General features: G+C 36.6%; 1 protein-coding gene and 1 long non-coding RNA gene across 4 annotated transcripts; one reads left to right on the forward strand and one right to left on the reverse strand.

Annotated features, from left to right (window-relative positions):
* Positions 1 to 2,627: 2,627 nt before the first annotated feature.
* Positions 2,628 to 5,716, forward strand: LOC122081032. The gene is made up of 3 exons (XR_006140984.1): positions 2,628 to 2,738; positions 2,823 to 2,940; positions 5,584 to 5,716. It is a non-coding gene; the product is annotated as an uncharacterized LOC122081032 (long non-coding RNA).
* On the reverse strand, positions 5,207 to 11,760 carry LOC122081030 (NAC domain-containing protein 7-like). 3 transcript variants are annotated; one of them, XM_042647970.1, is made up of 5 exons: positions 10,715 to 11,760; positions 10,149 to 10,341; positions 7,503 to 7,682; positions 7,131 to 7,402; positions 5,207 to 6,201 (listed from the first exon to the last, which is right to left on the reverse strand). In XM_042647970.1, exons 2-5 carry the CDS (start codon positions 10,192 to 10,194, stop codon positions 5,572 to 5,574), a joined length of 1,128 nt encoding a protein of 375 aa, XP_042503904.1. In that variant the 5' UTR covers positions 10,195 to 10,341; positions 10,715 to 11,760; the 3' UTR covers positions 5,207 to 5,571. The 3 variants fall into 3 exon arrangements, with proteins under 3 accessions (XP_042503904.1, XP_042503906.1, XP_042503905.1); XM_042647972.1 differs by lacking the exon at positions 10,149 to 10,341 and having other exon boundaries at positions 10,740 to 11,758; XM_042647971.1 differs by lacking the exon at positions 10,149 to 10,341 and having other exon boundaries at positions 10,715 to 11,757.
* Between the last annotated feature and the right edge of the window lie 7,835 nt (positions 11,761 to 19,595).

Consider the following 19,595-nt stretch of genomic DNA (forward strand, 5'->3'; position numbering starts at 1 on the left):
TGTAGCAACGGTTGAGAGAAGGAAGCCGTAGTGGAGCTTCTTTTGCCCAGATGTTAGATTTAGATTTGCAGTTTTTACAGATCTGTTGTAGATCTAGTCTTCTTGAAACCTTGTGCTCCAAGATTGTTTCTCTTGTTAGGAACTTCTATGCTAGAGCTCTTGAAGCTGCTTGTTCTCTTTTCATCCTCTTCAGCATAGCCATGGATGGACTCCAGACCGGAGCTAGTGATTTTCGTTCACTGGAGAGGGTCCATGGTGCATGGAGAAGATTATGTAGGGATGTATGACGTGTCTTCAACTAAGATTCTGATGGTTTGGGACGGCCCATGTGGCTGTGTTGCCTTGTCGGCCACCCATGATGGCCAACTCCTTACTTTAGCCAATTGTGTTTTGGCTTTTTTAATTTTAGCCAATTGTGTTTTGGATTTTTTTTAATTCTAGGTTGGTTTAGTTGTTTGGTTAGTGGTAGGATGTGGGCCCTTTGGTACCTTCACACCCTTCTGCGCCATATGTTTTGGCCATTTGTTGGGCCACATGCATACTGTGACAATCTTTGTCTGGCATGCGTTGAGCCACATGCATACTGTGATACTCGATGTGTGGCATGTGTCGCTCCTTTGCCCATTATGGTTCTCTCTCTCTCTCTCTCTCTCTCTCTCTCTCTCTCTCTGTGAAATAGAAATTTGGCCCTGCTAATGTAAGTTGTGTCTATTATTGTATGTCTAAGGAAGTTATTAATTTTGTCCATCCTCTATCTTGGAAGGCCCCGTTAATGACATGTATAACGGGTTGGCTATATTCCACTCCTTGGTTTCGTGTTCTGAGCACTGAGACCTTGTGTAACTCATATCTTCTATCTAAATGAATTTGCTTTTACCAAAAAAAAAAAAATGAAAGTGAAACATGTGTTGGATATTCACGTGTACTATGTGCAACAATGGGTGGTATACACAAGAAAGTAACATAACTGTTACGTATTATCCCAAATTAGTAGAAAGACAAAGACAATGATCATAGAATCACATACTCGTCTCCTTGAACACATACAAATTGTGGGCCATTTTGTATATCAGTAGAGTTAGTAGCCACCTCTCTTTATGTATGATGTAGATCCTTGAGTCAAAGAGAACATAATAGGTGAATTGTGATATGGATTTGAAAAAACTCAATTTCATAGATTGGAATACAAGGTGGAGAAATCCAAAATCATATTAATTCATATCAATTTTCTTGTAAAATCGATGTGAGTTCAATCCCTATATAACTGACATGAGATCGTAACAAATTGGGTGTGCGACCATTGAATTCCTGCATCTCATTATGATTAATTTGTTTCACCCATCACTTTGCAGTGACTGGAGAGAAGCAGATTCGTATGATCAATGGGTGGTAAACCAATTCTCTCTCTCTCTCTCTCCCTCTCCCTCTCTCCCTCTCTCCCTCTCTCCCTCTCCAGTCGCATAGTTAATATTATCCAGATTCTAGAAAGACCCCTTAGTCAAGAAGAGTCCTATATGGAAACAGATGAAGCTTGTTGGTTGAAGAATAAAAAACCTGAAAGTTGGAGAGAGAGAGAGAGAGAGAGAGAGAGAGAGAGAGAGAGAATTTCACCCTTGCAAGTGATCAAGTTCTTCCACCTTCTAAAGTAATCTAATTGCTGTGCTCTTCTTTTTCCCAAATGGGGGGCCCAAGACAGAAGCAAGGACAAAGAAATACATGTTTCCTTTGTGGCTGTCTCAAGCATTCCTTGCGGGGAATCTGCTCCCTTAGCCTATCGGTATCCGGGCTTCCCCCCCACTTTCCCATCCTTTTATCCTCTCAATATCTCTCTTCAACCCTTCTATCTTTATGAGAAATTGAAAGCTAATCTCTCACGAGAAATTGATTATATTAGTTACCAAAATAAATGAACTCATACTGGGTAATATCTCGCCGGTGAAATGGGATTTTGACCCTGAGAAGAAAGTCCACAGGAGCAGGAGACTACTAGACAAGGTTGGAGTAAAAGTATATAATGAGATCACATGAGTGTTTCACTGGTGAATGATGTTATCTTCCTCTGCAAACAACACTTAGAAAACCCTAATTATTCAGTCACCCTCTGCCCTTCATTTTTACTTATTTTGGTTCTTTTTGTTAGAGGGTAGTTGACTTTGCAGGGCAGTGACGTCCTCTGGTTGGCTGTGCCTTTTCACTGCCAGGTACGGTGATCCAAGAAAAGAGTAAAAAAAGTTAAGAAAAGTAAAACCCTAATGAGAACCCACACGTCAAACTTGATCAGAAAGAAGCACTCTCTTCACAAACATTCTACCTAGGATTCCACCTCTCTCTCTCTCTCTCTTTCTCTTTCTCTTTCTCTTTCTCTTTCTCTCTCTTGTCCCCACCCCTTCCTTTAAAGAGACTAAGAGATGATGATTTATGAGTTCATAAGATCACGCACAATGAGTTTGTCGTTCTAGAAATTTCATAGCTTGAAAGCGACTACTATGCTTGACTTGACTTCAACCCAAGTAAGAATGTGGTAGCTCTAGTTGAATAATAAGTGAAGGGTGGTGGTTATTTTGCTTACAGCTCATCTCTTAATGGATAATTAGGGATTTTATCAATTTTTTTTTTTGGTTACACCTATTAAAACCTAGGTGGGTGCTTGAGAACATACTCTAGCCATTCAATCTCCAACTATGCCACTTCTTTCTTTGACCAACTTCGAATTTGAAGCTAGGACTGAACACTTTATGGTAGGTAACTTATGGTTTTTCAGAAGAACAATCCAACCCATACCTTAAAAGACTCACTTGGGCTGTTTCTTCTTCTGATTTCAGCTTTGGAATTGGACTTTTGCTGTAGAGTTCATATGTGTTCAGCTTGTAAGCATCAGCTTCAGTAGTGAGGGAAGGGTTGCAGTTCACTTGTTTCGAGTAACTTCGTCTTCATAACAAGGTAGGTTTCAGTAGTTGGTTCAAAAGAGAGATTATAGAGAGCATCTCTTGTTTTTTCAAAGTCTTAACATGGTAGTAGTAGTTCACCACCATGCCTTGCTTCACACATATACACGCTAAGCTATATATATATATATATATCATTTCTTGAAGCTTTATTTGCAACTATTCTTTCTAATATTAATAGCTTGTACTGTATTAAAGTTCATTTAAACATTAGAAGGAGAAAAAAAAAAAACTAAGTTCTTCGTATTTCTAGTTGTTGAACTACTGATAATATGATTCATTTAGTTGCAGAAGGTAGCACCAAACAGCACACTTTAGTGCTCTACTTTATTAGGATTACCCTAAAAAAGAGCCTTCAAGTACTTGTATTTATTTTAAATGAGCTCACCATGCTACCATTTTGAGTTGTGAATAGTGTGAAAAGAACGTGAATGGACAAAAAATTTCTCCTTCTTGGGCAGCCTTACTCGCAGGCTCCGAGATGGAATAATTCCCGTCCCATAAGGTAGTAGGAAATGTTGTTGTTGTTTCCAAACGTGGATAGGCACTAGCCGCACTACCAGAGGTTTTTTTATTCAAATTTGAATCCAACGGACATCTCACCTGTATTTATTTACACAAAAGTCCCTTCGAGTTCTAATCCAATGGCACATAGGCTTGATGGCACTTTCTCAGATCCGTTCTAAATCATGGGGAATGAAAATTACATTAAAGAATAAAATCTTAACTTTCCATTTAAGCTTCTTTTGTTTGGATGTTATACAATTTGTGATAAGAAAAAGGAAGAAAATTCAAATTTTATAGTTTGTGGTAAAGAATAATATTTTATATTTCAATCCATTTGTTTCATCTAGGAAAAGTCAAATATTTCCCCTTATTTTATTTTAATTTTGAGCATTTTACATTGAATCAAATGGAACAAAAAAAAAAACAATGATAGTCATAAATAGAATCGGTGCTTTAAGGGGATCAGAAGTGAGCTAGCTATAATGTTCCATCCCCTGTGTATGGTGCTTACCATCTCCTCTCCCCCCCCACCCCAAAAAAAAAATCCATGTTTATGTATCATAGTTAGTTAAAATGGAAATAGAAAAAAGAAATGTGTTCGATACATCATGTTTAGAATTTGAACTGTACGGTCAAAACCCGAAAGTATGGTCAAACATTTTAAGAACAAAAAAAATGATTATTAAACATTTAGGTTTTAAAATATAGGATAATAATCAATATATACATAAATTGCAGGACCAACTCATGTCTTATTAATTAGATATATGGGCTATAAGACTATCATATTATTTATTTATTATTATTAATTTTTTTTTTGAAAAGTGCCCCTTTTTTAGTCAAAAAATACATAAAGTATGTTTAAAATGGACTATAATTTGCAGGCGTTTTTTGCACTATCTTTCAAATCAAGACAAAAAATGGGAAGAGGTGATTGTCGGTTAAAGAATAATGTGTATTTCAAAGACAAATAGTTATCATGACATGAGAGATATTGGGAATCCATCATATACTCATTTTCCTTTTACTTATTTTTAGCTAGTTAGAATTCATGCAACTTATATATCTCTACTGATGATGGGAAATATACAATGGTAAAGCTTCATAGGAATCAATTGAGTCTAAAAGCGAGAGGTATAATATAACCTCTGAATTCTATATGAATTGAAATCAAATCTTGATGCAAATCAAGGAGTATCTACTAGTGCCTTCTTCATGGTGCAAACCTTGCAGTTTGTCAGGAGTTATATATAGAGTTATTGTCCCACATCGATTGTTTAAGACCTTGGATGTGTCTTCATATATCTACCAAACAGTTTGAGCTTTTGAATGGTATATGAGCAATCTTTTGGTAGTCTTTTCTTATTGGTTTTTCTCGTGTATATTGTCTTTGGTTCACGTACCAGACACCCAAGTTCACCATCATACACATCATTGACAACAATTTCTTTGTTTGGTAATATGTAGTTATCATCAAGTAGAGCTTTCTCTCTTTCTCTCTCTCCTTTTTGGGTGATCTTTAAGATAAGGCCATCTCTCTGATTCCTTATCATCTTGGCAGACAATGTGTAGAAAGCTTTTTAGGAACTTAAACATCTGAATTTGTTAGAGAGAAATCAGGATAATCAAAATAATTATATTGTTGCTGATTTTACTCATCCAGCTATATATATACTGCTATGGAGTAAATTCTTGCAATCAGACACTACCAATAGAATGGACAGAAGCCAAGAAACAGAAAACATGCTTAGAAATTACTACAAACAAAAGCAAAATATTATTCTAATTCTATTTTAGGTAGAACATACAGAGACACCTACGAATCGAGCACCAGCCGATCCCACAGCTCATACAGTTTTGAGAACATGGACAACACAATAAAGTCCATTACATACAAGACTGCTACAGAAGGCAAAACAATTCAACACTCACCGAGTCAGTCCCAGCAAAACTCGGTGCACAGTCCACCTATCTTCTTAGTAGTAATGGGGGAGGAGAAGCCCAGCAGCTAAGTTTTACCATTTAGTTTTATTATGTACAGGAATCTAAACCATGGCTTCTTTCTTTTTAACTATAATTCCTAGGATCAGTATATATTGTTGCATAACTGTAATAGATATCACTTCCACAGATCAATCTGGCCGCTGGAGGTTGATGTAGACGCGTAATCTGATGCCACTTCTTGCTTATTGGATTGTCGCACAAGGATGTTCATGTGGTCAGAGACATTGAAGATGTTGGTCGTCCCGTTGGAGTAGTTGGTTTCTTTGGAAACATCTTCATGGCTAAGTTGAGAGGCAACAAACTTGTCAAGAACTCGCCAATCAGTCACTTGATCAACTGCTTGCTCATTGTTGTTATTATTATAGACTGAGTTCATGTTGTGTTGCATTTGTTCTTCCTGCAAGAATGATGAAGATTGCAAAGTGTTGCCATGGTTAACATCAAGACCATATGCAGCCACAGAACTGCAACTAGCACTAGCTGCAGAATGTGGAAGTTTTGGGCTTTCCAATTGAGGGAGCTGGAGGAAAGGGTCATGTGGCCTGTGATACTGCATCTCTAGCTCTTGCTTGCAGGAGTAGGGGTGGTGGAATGCCATTTCAGGCTGTGCAATTCTCCTTGGTGAATCAAATTCTGGCATGAATGAGACTTGTTCATCGTACCAACATGGAGACTCATGTTCATTCACTCTCCTCACAGTTGTTATTCTCTTCTTGAACACCCTACAGACCACCCAGCCCTCTTCCTGAAACAAGAAAGCAGAAATCCCATTAGTAATTTTGTAAATAATTTCAGTACTTACCTACTATAAAAGGTAAGAGATATGGTAGACAGAACTGCACAAAAACCAACTACAATTTGTATGAAATTTGTATCTAACCATACACTAAGCATGCAAAGCCTGCCAAAATATTCCATAGAAGTTCATCTAATGCTTGCCATCCAAATCAATTAAGTTCTGTCCAGATATCTGCCAGCTAAGCTTTCTACAAGTAAAAGAAGTGGCAGTATGCCAAGTAACAATAGTTGCATGCAGGTTTGGCCCAGAAAGCCCAAGCCCACTAGAAGCCAGCCCAAAATTTTTATTAGGCCATGGTTGAGATTTTTGGACTGGAATAGGGCCGACCAGGCTTTGGGTTGAGCCCAACCTTGCCCTGCCACATATGTATGTATTATATATGTAGAGATGTATTTACCAAAAAAAAATATGTATTGATGTATACAAGCTAAGCATGAATTAAGTATGATAAGGAATATCAGAGTTGGAAGTATTATTTGGTATATCAATTTTGTCTTCTTCAATGTTTACAATGGCTAAGAGAGAAATAGTCTAAACATAACATTTTGATTAATTTTTTTAATTAGAAACAATGGCTATGAAAGTGAGAAATTAAAAAAGCAAAAAATAACTTTATGGAAATTCATGGAGAAAATTTCATACATATTGATTTTCCTTTCAGATTCCAACAAGTAGAAAAGTAAGAAGGGAGTAAGTAGGAAAGCTTAAAATTTGTATAGATATTCTTTTTGATTATTTGCGTTAACTTTATAATGTGTTTTGTCAAGAAGAAGAAGATTAAAAAAAGGAAAAATAGAGAATTCTTTTGTGATAGGTTAATGTGAAGTGGACTAATCAATAAAACACAAAAAAAGAAAAACATGATATATACTTGCCTGAGTTATTCCATTTTCATTTGTTTCCAGTCGATACTCATGCATAATCCAATCTGATTTTTGTCCATTGGGTGCTCGACCCTTATAAAATACTAAGGTCTTTCGCATCCCAATCAGATTATGCTTAGAATAAATAGCCTTGTCTCTTCCAGTTGCTTTCCAAAAACCTGCTGTTGTGGCTCTATTAGTGCGAGTTCCAGTTGGATACTTCTTATCTTTATGGCTAAAAAAGTACCACTCATTTTGCTCTTCTGTCCCAATCTTACATTTTTCTGTCCAAGATAACAAAACAAACCCTTTTTATCAAAAAACCCTATTAGCTAGTAGAAATAAATTCAAGTGTATATAAATAATTTTCAAAATTGGTGCTACCTTGAAGATCCCATGGCTCTATCTTATAGAGATCAATATCTTTGATGACATCTAGGTCAATCATTCTCGAAGCAATTTTTTTTCTAAGATAGTAATCCACAAGCTCTTCATCTGTTGGATGGAATCGGAAACCTGGGGGAACATGTGAAAAAGTATTCATATTCTCCCACTGAATCAAACCTGCAATTCACATAGCATAGACCATCAACACAAATGGTACTTCATAATGGTAAAATGGGTCAATAATTGAGAAGGAAGATGGTGTGACTAGCACTATCAGTTGGAATGCTTCATTGGCATACAAGACTAGTTTCTCGATCAATGTTTAGACGTGGACAGGGACATTGTGGATTGATGCTTGATCACTAAATGTAACATCTCCATTTTATTACAGAACAAAGCTGTGAGAATTTCTAATACTAAATAATGAATAGTTTTCATAAATTTTAAATTATCCAAATCTTCAAAACTAATAATATTAGAACTTGAACTACAGAAATAAAATCAAACTATTAATTATACTTTTGGAAGACTCATAGAAACCATTCTACCATTTAATATTGAGATAGTAATATTGAACTAAAACACCACTAGAGATCTAACTATATCCTTATTCTTCCCTTTAATTTATGTACTTTGTATATGACTCAAAAGAAAGATGTTCATTGCACATTCTTATGACTGTTACTGGTCTTTGGGGACATCACTTGTTTCATTTAATCTATTTACTTTGATATGAATTGTAATACAAAATAAGTCAATTATTCACATCCAAGACTATACTTCTCATACTAAAAAAATCATTTCTATAACCCAAACATAGCATTTTTTCCTTAATCCATTTACTGGGGAAAAAAGGAAGGATAAGTAAAAGTTTCTAGGAAAAGAAAAAATTTACAACATTTACGCAGGAATAAGAAAAGCTTAGTACAAAAATTCGCTAGGTTATGTGGTACTAATTTGTATTTAGGAAATATAGTATTGGGGAAATATTTGAATTTTTTTTTTTCCAAAATTTAAATTAAATCCCTTTCCATAAAAGGGGGCCTACAGCTTATCAACATACTTGTTTTTCAATAAATAAGTTAAAGCTATTATTAGGAATAATGGAGCACAAATCTGCCTAGGATTTCTTCACAAATTATATATGTTGAATCCTAAAATTGATACAATTGAAGGTATTATCATGTACCTCAATAGAAAAACCGAGATCTTAAGCATATAGGAAGTGAAATAATAAATCATACACTGCACACATACAATTGGAACTAGGATCATACATCTAAAGCTTATACTTACTTATGCTTAAGCTAAGTATATATAGAAGCCTAATTAGGAAATAGATTATGCTTCTTGTAGGAAAGAGTAAGACTAGTAATAGTGATCACATTCATTATATGGATACCAAAAATGTCCAAAAGTTCTATTACAGAAGCAACTAACTAATGATATGTAACTTAAGTGCCAACATGGTGTCAATAAGTGGTGGAAATGGATGGTGACAATGGAAAGAACAAAAGCAACCATGAATGAGTCATTATTTATGGTTTATATCCATGTTTAATTGATAAAAAAATTTCCAAAACAAGTATCAAAATCTATCTTCAGTAATTTGAGTTACTTCAAAAATATTTTTTCCACAAAAAAAAAAAAAAAAAAAAAAAAAAAAAAAAAAAGTTACTTTAAATTTCTATTTGAGATAAACTAATTCCTTTATGAAAGGTTAGAATGGATGATTAGGGTGAGGACTTAACTTTCTCTATTATAATTCGGTTATTAATTGAGCTGTTAGTATCAAACTTACTCGTTAACTGGATCACATATTTGCAGTCAAGAAGAAAAAGGGGTAAAACAAAAGGAAGGGCAGAGAGGGGGAGAGAAAGAGAGCTTGTAGAAGCAATCTGTTGTATTAATTAGCTGAAAACATCATCCTTAAATAGTGATGGATCAAGATATATTAGGGTAGCAGCAGCTTATATGACCTGAAACTTACAATTTCAATACAAACTATGTATGTGTATGTCAATGGCCTATAGAAAAGGGTAATCTACATAAATGATGTTAGAGCTGTTAAGGATCTACAAGGTGCTTCTGTATAAGCAATAGGACAAAAACAGTAATGAAGATATATTAACACTAGGTGATATATTTTTAATCACATCCTAAAATGAGGGATTTCTTCCGATATTTTTGGAACTAGAAATGATACTCAGCATGAACTAAATGAAAACTTAGAAACTTCTTGATAATGGAGTCACAATCTTATGCTGTACAATTGTTATAATCAAAATGATGACTAATAATGGAATTAACAAAGGCATTATTGCATTTTGTCCATTCTAAATTTTTATAAAATTTTGGAGGATTTTAGTATTTGTGAAGGTGTGATAAATGCAATAGTACCAAAGTAATCATGAAAATTTCAACTAACAAGATAAAAGAAAACGTTTCCACTAAGTTTCCATCCAGTCTAGGTATCCTCCCTGTGATCTCTTGTTGCCACTTTCATTCACTGTAATGGAAATAATTCTATCCCTAGCTAGCTTGGAGGGATGATTCAAATAATATTTGGAGACAAAAAGTTTGTAACAGTCCTCGAATGGAATTCCCAAACACAATAAAAACTCCACTTTTGAAGTCTCATACCATATCTAGATTGGTCGCTAGTGCAGAACCCATGTTTCTGAACCATGTCATGTCTGGAACAAGTTGACAAATGATGCAATGTTGGGAGACCTTAAATGTAATTTCTTAGATGATTCTTTCTGTATCACAGTATCTCAGTCTTCATTCATGAAGAAAAGAGAAACAATCAGATCAAATGTCCATCATTTGAAGTCTGCAAGAAAATCCGAAAAAGCTCGCAGTTAAGGAGATAATGTCCAAGTCTTTATAATTCTTCACATCGGGCTACTCACATCTTATTTGAGACTACTGCTATCGAATCTCCCGAAACCCATCAGAAGACTCAAAAATGGAGGACAGCATTTGCTTAAGCTTCAAACCTCAGCCAAACGTTCTAATAACATCGATTATAAGAGCAACAAACTAGACTAGTGGGGGTCTTCAGGGATGGGGGAGAGAGTTTTTTTTTTTTTTTTTTTGGGGGGGGGTGGGAGGAACAACTCAAACAAGTAAACAACGAGTCCACACAAGCCACCAAAAGAAAAGTCTACGTGAAACCCATAAGAGAGAGAGAGAGAGAGGCTCACAGATCCAAGAAGGAAAAGAAGGCGCCTTTGATCCTCTATGCAAGCCTTGGTCTTGAATTGGATGTTGTGCTGATGAATTAAGGTCTTTCTTGGATCTGGGTCGACTTGCTCAGGTTCCTCCAATCAGAGAATGGATGGAGATTCTATAGAAACCATGAAGTCCTCACGAAAATGCTCCAACTACCTACCAACTTTATACTTTACAGCAAGAGTGGTGCGGTGGTAAACCAGACAGAAAGTGGTGGGAAACCAGACAGAAAAGATGCAACAAAAGAAAAGGAAAAGCTAAAAAGAAGAAGAAGAAGAAGAAGAGGGAGGAGAAGGAGAAGAAGAAGAAGAGCTAAATCCTCGGGAGTTGAACCCTGCACTCCAAAAAGACAGTTTGTACTTTGAAAACAAAAATAGGATAACAACTGTGCCTGTCTTCTGTCTTCTCAGTGTCTGTCTGAGGTAGTTGTCGTCGATAACTGTGACTGGAAGTAGAGGGATCAGATCCCGAGGTTTTAGAGGAAGATGAGAGAGAAGAAAGAGAAAGAAAGAAACCAAAAAGAAAAACGAAACCTAAAGAGGGAAGGGCTGAGGGCTGAGGGCTGAGGGCTGAGGAATGGGAGGATGGAGAACAGGTACGTTTAAATAAGACGGAATATATGTCGTGAAAGGAAGAGTATAGCACGAACTAACCCTAATTATCCATTATCTCTCACTTATCTCATTGTCTCCCTCTACTTATCTGAGGAGTTGATGATGATGATGATGATGATAGAGAGAGAGAGAGAAAGCTGAATTGCAGGAAAAGTTTTTGGGCGGGAAAGAAGGGAGGTGGAAAATGAGCAAAGGCAAGATATAGAGAGAGAAGTTCCTGCGTAGTGGCAACCTCCACCGCCACCCGCCACCCGCCACTGATAGAGACCCACTCCTTTCTTTCTCAGCCTCTCCTTCCCCAGCCTCTCCGGTTTCTTAGAGAGAGAGAGAGAGAGTGTGTGTTACGGGCTCTTCTCTCCACAGAAGAATCCCAAACGGTGAACGTCAGCAGATCTAACGGCACGGACAATTCAGCCTCCTTTCTTAAAGCCCTCCACGGTCCCTTCCAGACTATAAAACCAGACATAAAAAAATAAAATAATAAGGAATTTTAGTGGTGACGTAATTGAACAGCCTCCCGCCAAAAGTTGCACCACTCTCTCTCTCTCTCTCTCTCTCTCGGTTGGCTTTTTTTGGCTTTTGCGAGTTTGCGTGGCCCATAGCTCCCGTTACACAAAAAATTCCAATACCAAAAGTACCCTTGGTTATAACATGAAATTACAAAGCTTTTATACATATCAGATCTTCACATTGCCGATACGTTACCCCATCTCTATTGATGATAATGATGATACTCCCCCTATATATAATATCTATGGTACAGAGCTGGTATGATGGTGAAACACTAAACCCACGAGAGCCCCCCGACCCCGAGAAGTGGGTATTCGACTGGTTTTCCTAACCTTACCACCTTGGGGCCCTCCGTTTCAACGGCTTACGGTCTTCACTTCCGTTCCGTGCTCCTTGTAATCTTATTTTATTTCTTTTTTGCCCCGCAGTGGAGAAGTTGCAGGGATAGGGATATTTTGGGCAATTAAATAATGATTACGGGATTCAGGCTTCACCAGCAATGCCACGGGGGATGTCTCATTGTCTCCAGTTGGTTGGTCCGCTACTTTTTTATAATAAAAAATAGAGTATTTTTAATAAATAAATTAACAAGCAAAAGCAATGACAATAAAAAACAGAGAAACCCCTCCCGGCTAAGTTTTCTCAATTTGGTCCCTACAGGAACGCCCTGAAAGCCGGACGACGGAGACACTTCTCCAAATAGAGAAACCGGCTCGGCTCGGTTCGGCTCACTCAATAAAGCCGCAGGGAGAAGGAGAGTCAATGTGCGGTGTTGTGTGGTGTGGTGGAATGTGGGACCCACTAAGACGGAATGATATCCGGGCTCCGTACGTGGCGGCTCATTGTCATGGTTCTGGTCCGGCGTGGGGCTAACCTTTGGTCATCATGAAAGCTGGCAATTCTGTGGTGATGGCCGGTTTGTGCTTGTGGGCTCCACTCTAGAGGGCCGGTGCCAGTGTGAGACCCTGACTATATTTTTTTAGCAGGGAGGACCGATGGATCCACTGATCGAAACGTGTTCGCGCCGATATGTGGATGACTTAACCAACTCTCGCACTTCTCCGGCATATCGGGCCGGTTCAGCGCCGGTACCCGTGGAAGATAATGGGAGTATAAAATATAAAACCGGACTGGGTCTTCTTCACTTCATTCCCATCGAAGTGGTAAAGTGAAGCAAAAGTTTCACACGTGATCCATTAGTCATCTCCAACCCGACCCTACCCTACCCTACCCTCACTCGCATAATCCTCCCAGGCTCCCACCACCTTATCAACTTTTGTAAAGGCCTTCTGCTTCCCCGGACTTCGATCTAAGGATTGGAATCGTATCCAGCGAATCGGAATTGATCCCGAACCTTACCGATCCGTAACAGTGTGGTGGGGTACTCTAATCACATTAATACTTTTGTCTGGATCTAAATTAATAGAGGTCAGGGGCTAAAGTCTAATTAAAAGCACAAAGGTGAGTGACAAGGAAAGGTAACCAGAGATGAAGTGTATGTTTCATAAGGGTTTGGGAATTGAAATTTAACTCGTCTTCTAGTGGGGTCCACACTCATTCTAATCATTGTGGAAGTAAACCCATGATTATGTCCGTCTGTAAACGTTTAAACTTCCGCTTGGAGTCCTACGTGGCACCGTCTGGGTGGCTGAATTCTACCGCAACTGCATCAGCATCAGCTCCCACTTAATGGTCGGCTTCTTCTTCTGTTTCCTAAAATTGCAAATGAAACCCAGAAAGGAAATTACAAAGATGAAGGATGTAAGGGTAACCAAATAAGAAAACAAAATATAAAAGACGAATGCGGCTTCTCCAATACACGTTGGGCCCCCACCAAGGACAGGCCCACACTCCTCCTGCCATCATTTCTACCTGCAAGAGGGGGGCTTATCCCTACGGACGCGGAGAGAGAGAGACTACTCTCTTGGTTCTCATTATTACTGTATTTTTTTGGGTGTTTTTTTAAATTAATGTGTACACACATGAGGGCCCATGTGGGCAGTTCTAATTGGTTACTTGGCACACATAAGAGAACTTAACCACAAAACCCAAGTTAAATTAAACTAATGACTGTCACAACTCATAAGGCGTGATGGAGAAGTACCATAAAATATCAGAGAGTGACAAAACCGCCCTTTAATTATCCTTTATTCTAGATAAGTATATATTCATGTGTCACCAAACAGATTAGATGACAGCATAAAAAAAACTTACCAAAAGTTAATCCTAAGAGCCTTTCCTTATCCTATGTTTTCTTGGGTAAGATTCCTTATCCTTTGTATAGTATTAATATATTGTACACTTTTTTGTTATTATTTTTTAGTTACAAGGGTCCATAGGTCACTAGGATTGTATACCAAGAGGGTAACTAGAGATGGGTGAGGGCGGCAGCAGTAACTATCACTGCGAATACTAAAGAAGAGGGGGAGGGGGAGGGAATCGGATTCAAGACCAGCCAAGTTCAGGTATGCTATGACGAGACAGTCACTTAACTATCTATACCACTTGTACGATAAGATATGTGGTCTCATGATTAATAGAGATTAAAATTATACATTGATATCATCCATTTTCATTTCCTTAATTCCTAGAACTATTGTTGATATAAGACTAGATAGGGCTTCAACTCATAACACTCTTGTTTCATCTCTATCTCGAAAGGAAGCATGCCAACTACTTTGGTTGAGAGTGGGATTTTAGCAAGTTTTAAGAAGGTTTAGAATTTTCTATGGATACTTAAAAGTTCATCCAAAATGTAATTTATTTCTATAAAAGGTTTTGATTGAAGGAATATCTAATGATGTGATACACTAATGATTAATAACTTTGTTATGTTTCCAAAATTTCAATATATTGACGTTCTTTTATATACAACATCATATCAACCTATCTGGTGGTGATGTAAAGGACTGTCTACCAACTTGATGTAGGATGAAAATCCTCTATTTTTTTCATCCCTGTTTTTTCTTGTTTTGCTATCTGCAGAACACGACACGTGGACAACTTTAAGATCAACGGTCAAGATTGGGTGAGGATTATTACATCTGGTGCGTTGGTCTTAAAGTTGTTCACGTGTTGTGTTCTGCAAGTAGCAAAACAAAGAAAAACAGGGATGAGAAAAACAGAGGATTTTTTTCCCTTGATGTATGGGGTGTGGTATATATTCTTGGAATCCAACTGTTCAATTGGTTCTTCCCTTAGGCATCGATGTGTTAAATACTATGATCAAATTGAACAATTAACACGCGAATCAACTATGGTGAAGGAGGAATTTTTTTTTTGGTGAAGGAAGAGTTCTTTTATCGTTATTCTTTGATAAGTGTATGTAAACAGTGAAAGATATTTAAGAGATAGAATATGTGTTTCGACAAATGAGATTACGGGTGTCCACGAGAGGATCCAAATTCAATGGGTGAGAGTGTGAGACCACGCGGGCAGACAAGAATATTTTATCAAATCGTATATATTGAGCTATCAATCTATATGTCTTTGGTTTATTATGTGTTTGTTAACCTAATTTAGCACGTGGGGATTATGGCTTCTTGAAAGTGGATCAGTCATCTTAACCAAATCCTCTCATATCCATTACCCAAAAGGGACAGTGAGAACACCCTTAGAACAGGAAACCCGGCCTTAAGCTTTGCTTTAATTTAAGTTGTTTTGTCTTTGCTTCACTTGCTTCCCTTTTTGTTTTATCTCTGGCTTGACTTTAGACTTTGATGAATGATAATAGACCGTAATAGTTGATGAGTATATCTATTCAGCGAAGTCCAAAATCCAAACACCCCTCCCCCCCACACCCCAATATATATATATATATATATATAAATGGTATCGAACTTAACCAATCTCATGACCGTTCCAGAGTAAATGACTTTAGAAACGTTTTTATTCCCGTTACCGTTAACTTTTTTTTTTTTCTCTTTCTAACAATGGGTTTCCAGGCCTTCAGCCAGACTAGTCCCCTAGACCCATACCTAACTCACAACTACGTGGATCAAATCATACTAGGACTGAATTAGAATCATTCAACTTTCACCAAAAACAATAAAGAGCACTAAACACACCCGTGTGAATGGCCCCAAGAAAATAAGAGGAGAAACCACATAGTTCTTGAGGTAAAGGTCCCTTGCCAACTCGACCACCTTGCTGAACTTGTGTACATTTTCGGTGAGATAATGATTCGCACTTGAAGATAGCTAGGTTAGAGCATCTAAACCAAGGGTAAGGGATCAATGCGCCTGAGCTAGACCTTCTTGTCCAGTCTCGTCTTGTATGTAGTTTTATTAGAGTTTAATTGTCACTGGATAACCAAATTATTGTGGTTCTGTACGAAGTAATTGATAGGAGACCCTCTTGCAAGTTGCAACTAAGAGAGTTAAAGCTTCGTATTCCCTCACCAAATTATCACTATGCCCCCCTGCTCTGCTATTGCGTTTCTGGGTCCATTAATATGACAACACCATTCCATTTTTTGGGTTCATTAGTTGATGGTTCTGTTGAGATATTGGGAGTTATATAGCTATGGTACCATGACATTAGGTGTCTAGTACATTGGTGCCTTCGTATGATTGAGGCGCTCTCTATGCACTTAAATTTCTTAAGGTTTTGATTAAAAGTTTTCACCAAAAAAAGAGTTTAAGAGTGTCAATCGGTCAGGTTTTGGCTATTCAGTCCGATTTCTAAAATCAAAACTGCACTAGATAAGAATCAACCAAAATCAGAATTGTGTTGCATTTAGTCCGATTACCAGTTTCTATTCGGTTTTCCTCATCCAGTTTATTTGTGGTTTCTAGTGTCGGTTCACATTTGGTTTCACATTGTACACTTTAATTCTATTTCTTGTGTTGATATATTAAAGGTGTGGCTTGTGAGGTGGCATGGCATTCCATAAAATAATCAAGGACTTTGGATTATAATCCTTATCATTGGTGATGTGATCACTTTGCATATATATATATGGTCCTTAGCGTTTTGCTTTGTGGCTATTTTTTGTTTGCTTATGAATAGATGATTGCTCTGGTATGTATACTATTTATATTAGGATCCAATTTTTCATATCCTTGTTATGTAAGGGAAAATTTATTATTTCACGAGTGTTGGTGAAGCTACAGATTAGGTTAAAAGAAAGGGAATAGGGAAAGGGATTTGTTAGTTTTTAAATTTTAATCGGTTAATATCTAATGCTGTCGGTTTTCGTAAATAGTTTCTATACGGTTAGCACAAGCAGTTTTTTGGTTTCGAATTGGAAAAGAACCTATGAAATCAAAATTGTACCATTTTTTTGCGCTCTTCTCGGTTCAATCGTAAAGGATCAGTTTCGATTCCAATACTATTTTGACACGCTTAGTTATCATGGACCCCCAACATAATATCAGAGGCAATTATTTTTTATTTTTTTATTTTTTATTTTACTATCTTTTTTAAATTGTTTATCCACATACAAAGCTAAGTATATCAAAACTACACATGAAGTAGAGTATTAAGATGTTAGAAGTTATAAAACTATAGTTTTACAGCAGTTTGTTCAAATCTTTGAACCCTTTATATACTTGAGGAGCTCTCTTATCATTATAGATACTATAATGTGGAAGATAATTATACTATTGTTATTCTCTATCGTGATCAAAACTGGGGAGTCAATCCTATCTGGATCGAGAGGCCTAGTGGTCTATTCTGCCCTTCTAGGTCTTGAGGGTGATGGGTCGATCAGACCCATTACCCATTACAGGACAAGGGGAAAATAAAAATTTATGGACCAGTGTGGAAACTATTCACCCGGTGAACCCAAATGATGGCGAAGAAGACTTGTAGCCAGACATCTCATGATTCCACACCATTGAACATGAAACAATGATCCTTTACTGGGCCTGTTTGTCATTTCAAAGATCTTCTACTAAGGTTGGTTCCATTAGTTTATTTGCACTTTTCTACTTTCTAGAATCATATGGAGGGGTCACGTTTGTATGCATCATGAAACTACTATATACCTAATTAAATATCACAATAGATGAAGTGTTTACATCTCCCAAAAATCCAAAATTGAGGGTTTGTCGACCTTTGACCCCTAAACCTGGTTGTCAACCCTGTTGGGCCTCTGACCTTGCCCACACCACACATACCCTTCATATGGTAGTTGTGTGCACAAGGGCCTAATGACCTTAATAATTACCTTCTTGGTGTCTTCTGTGGTGTTATGTCACGTTTAGAAGTGTGGGTTTAGGATAATATATAAAATAAACCTTTAATAATATTAAGGATTATGATTGCAGTTTGGTTTATATGTCCCTTCAAAATAATAATGCCAATTATAGCAATAATAAAAATAAGAAATGAGAACAAATAAAGGGTAATAATATAATAGAGTGGAACATGGAATGATTAGAACCATATTCACTACTTCAATTCTCATGAGAAATTAACCCAATTTATCCCACGATCTGATCCAAAAAGCTTAACATGGCAAGTGAAATTTTAGAATGGGAAGAAGTTCTAGATGATGATATTGAAGATGCAAAATGCTAGGGCAGAAGGCTTTAGGAATCAAATATTAGGTTAAAAAGAATAACTAGGGTAAGCGTAAAGGTCTAACAGTCGTACGTATAGAATGTAAACTAGCATGGTGCGTGTAGTCCATTAATAGTTCAAGGGGAATGCCTGAAGAGGGTGACAATGAAGATTTTCAGATGTCGGAATCAAGGGCTGAGAGAAACTCATGATTTTTGAGTATAGAAGATATTATTTGAGTGTTGTTAATTCTTAAAATAATAAATAAAAAAAAAAAATTCGTTCACAACTAACCATAAAATCCAGAATTTTGTTCATATGGTTGTCGTATGTATTATTAGGAATAGTGATCCTAAACACAAGTATAAGTGACATATATTTGTATATTGAACTGGATTATTTGAAAATTCTTTATTGGATTATTATCACTGTATGATGAACAAGATTCTCAATATAAGTAAATAGCAGTTGTCTAAGAGTTTAGATATATTCTATTTAGGTATTATGAGTTTAGGTATATTAATGATTGATGTTGATATACTATATATTAGTATGCTAGACTCATGATATTTGTTTGTAAATAAAAAAGATGTTCGACAAAATGCAATTTTTTTTATAAGGGAGAAAATCAAGAAAGAGATTATTTGCTCATAACTGGACTCTAAACTCCAAATTCAAGGAAATGATCTGTAAATTGTTACAAAGTGTTTGAAATTGTTATCAATAATATATTTCAAAGTATTTTTAGAAATTGTTTTCGTGTCCAATCAGTTGATCAGATTCTCTATGTAAGACAATCTGACAAACTACAATGGTAACTTTAATCATTTTCATGTTATGTGATATTGTCAAGTAGATGAACTGAAGTATAAATATTGTACTTCTTCAGAATTCAAGTGTAATATATACTTTTAGGTGGTCGTATATTATTTTTATTTTAGAAGTAGAGATCTACACATATAAGAAAATTTAAGCAGAGTTGCCCAATGGAATCTCATCTCTTAACTTGTTTAACAAGATAAAGAAAGCCAAAAGTTTAAACAGCTTTAAGAAGCCCTGCATAAACAAGAACTTCTACTATTTGGAACATAATTTCTCAATTTGTTATTTATGATTTAAACTGAGCCTTTCTTCTTTTGATTGAATTACTATTTTATTGATGGCCATGTCAAAGGTGGATTAGCAATCTAATAGGATTCTTTTGTATGCTCTCCTTTTTTTT

Source organism: Macadamia integrifolia, chromosome 6 (assembly GCF_013358625.1).
Source record: "Macadamia integrifolia cultivar HAES 741 chromosome 6, SCU_Mint_v3, whole genome shotgun sequence".
NCBI classification, from domain to species: Eukaryota; Viridiplantae; Streptophyta; class Magnoliopsida; order Proteales; family Proteaceae; genus Macadamia; species Macadamia integrifolia.

What these genes read in the sequence shown, in the direction of transcription:
- LOC122081030 (XM_042647970.1), bottom strand. Translation starts at nt 10,194, where the DNA reads ATGGTTCAGAAACATGGGTTCTGCACTAGCGACCAATCTAGATATG. An exon ending in AGAGCCATGGGATCTTCAAG is followed by an intron (nt 7,403 to 7,502) that starts GTAGCACCAATT and finishes TATCTTGGACAG; the next exon opens with AAAAATGTAAGATTGGGACA. An exon ending in ATGAAAATGGAATAACTCAG is followed by an intron (nt 6,202 to 7,130) that starts GCAAGTATATAT and finishes TTCTTGTTTCAG; the next exon opens with GAAGAGGGCTGGGTGGTCTG.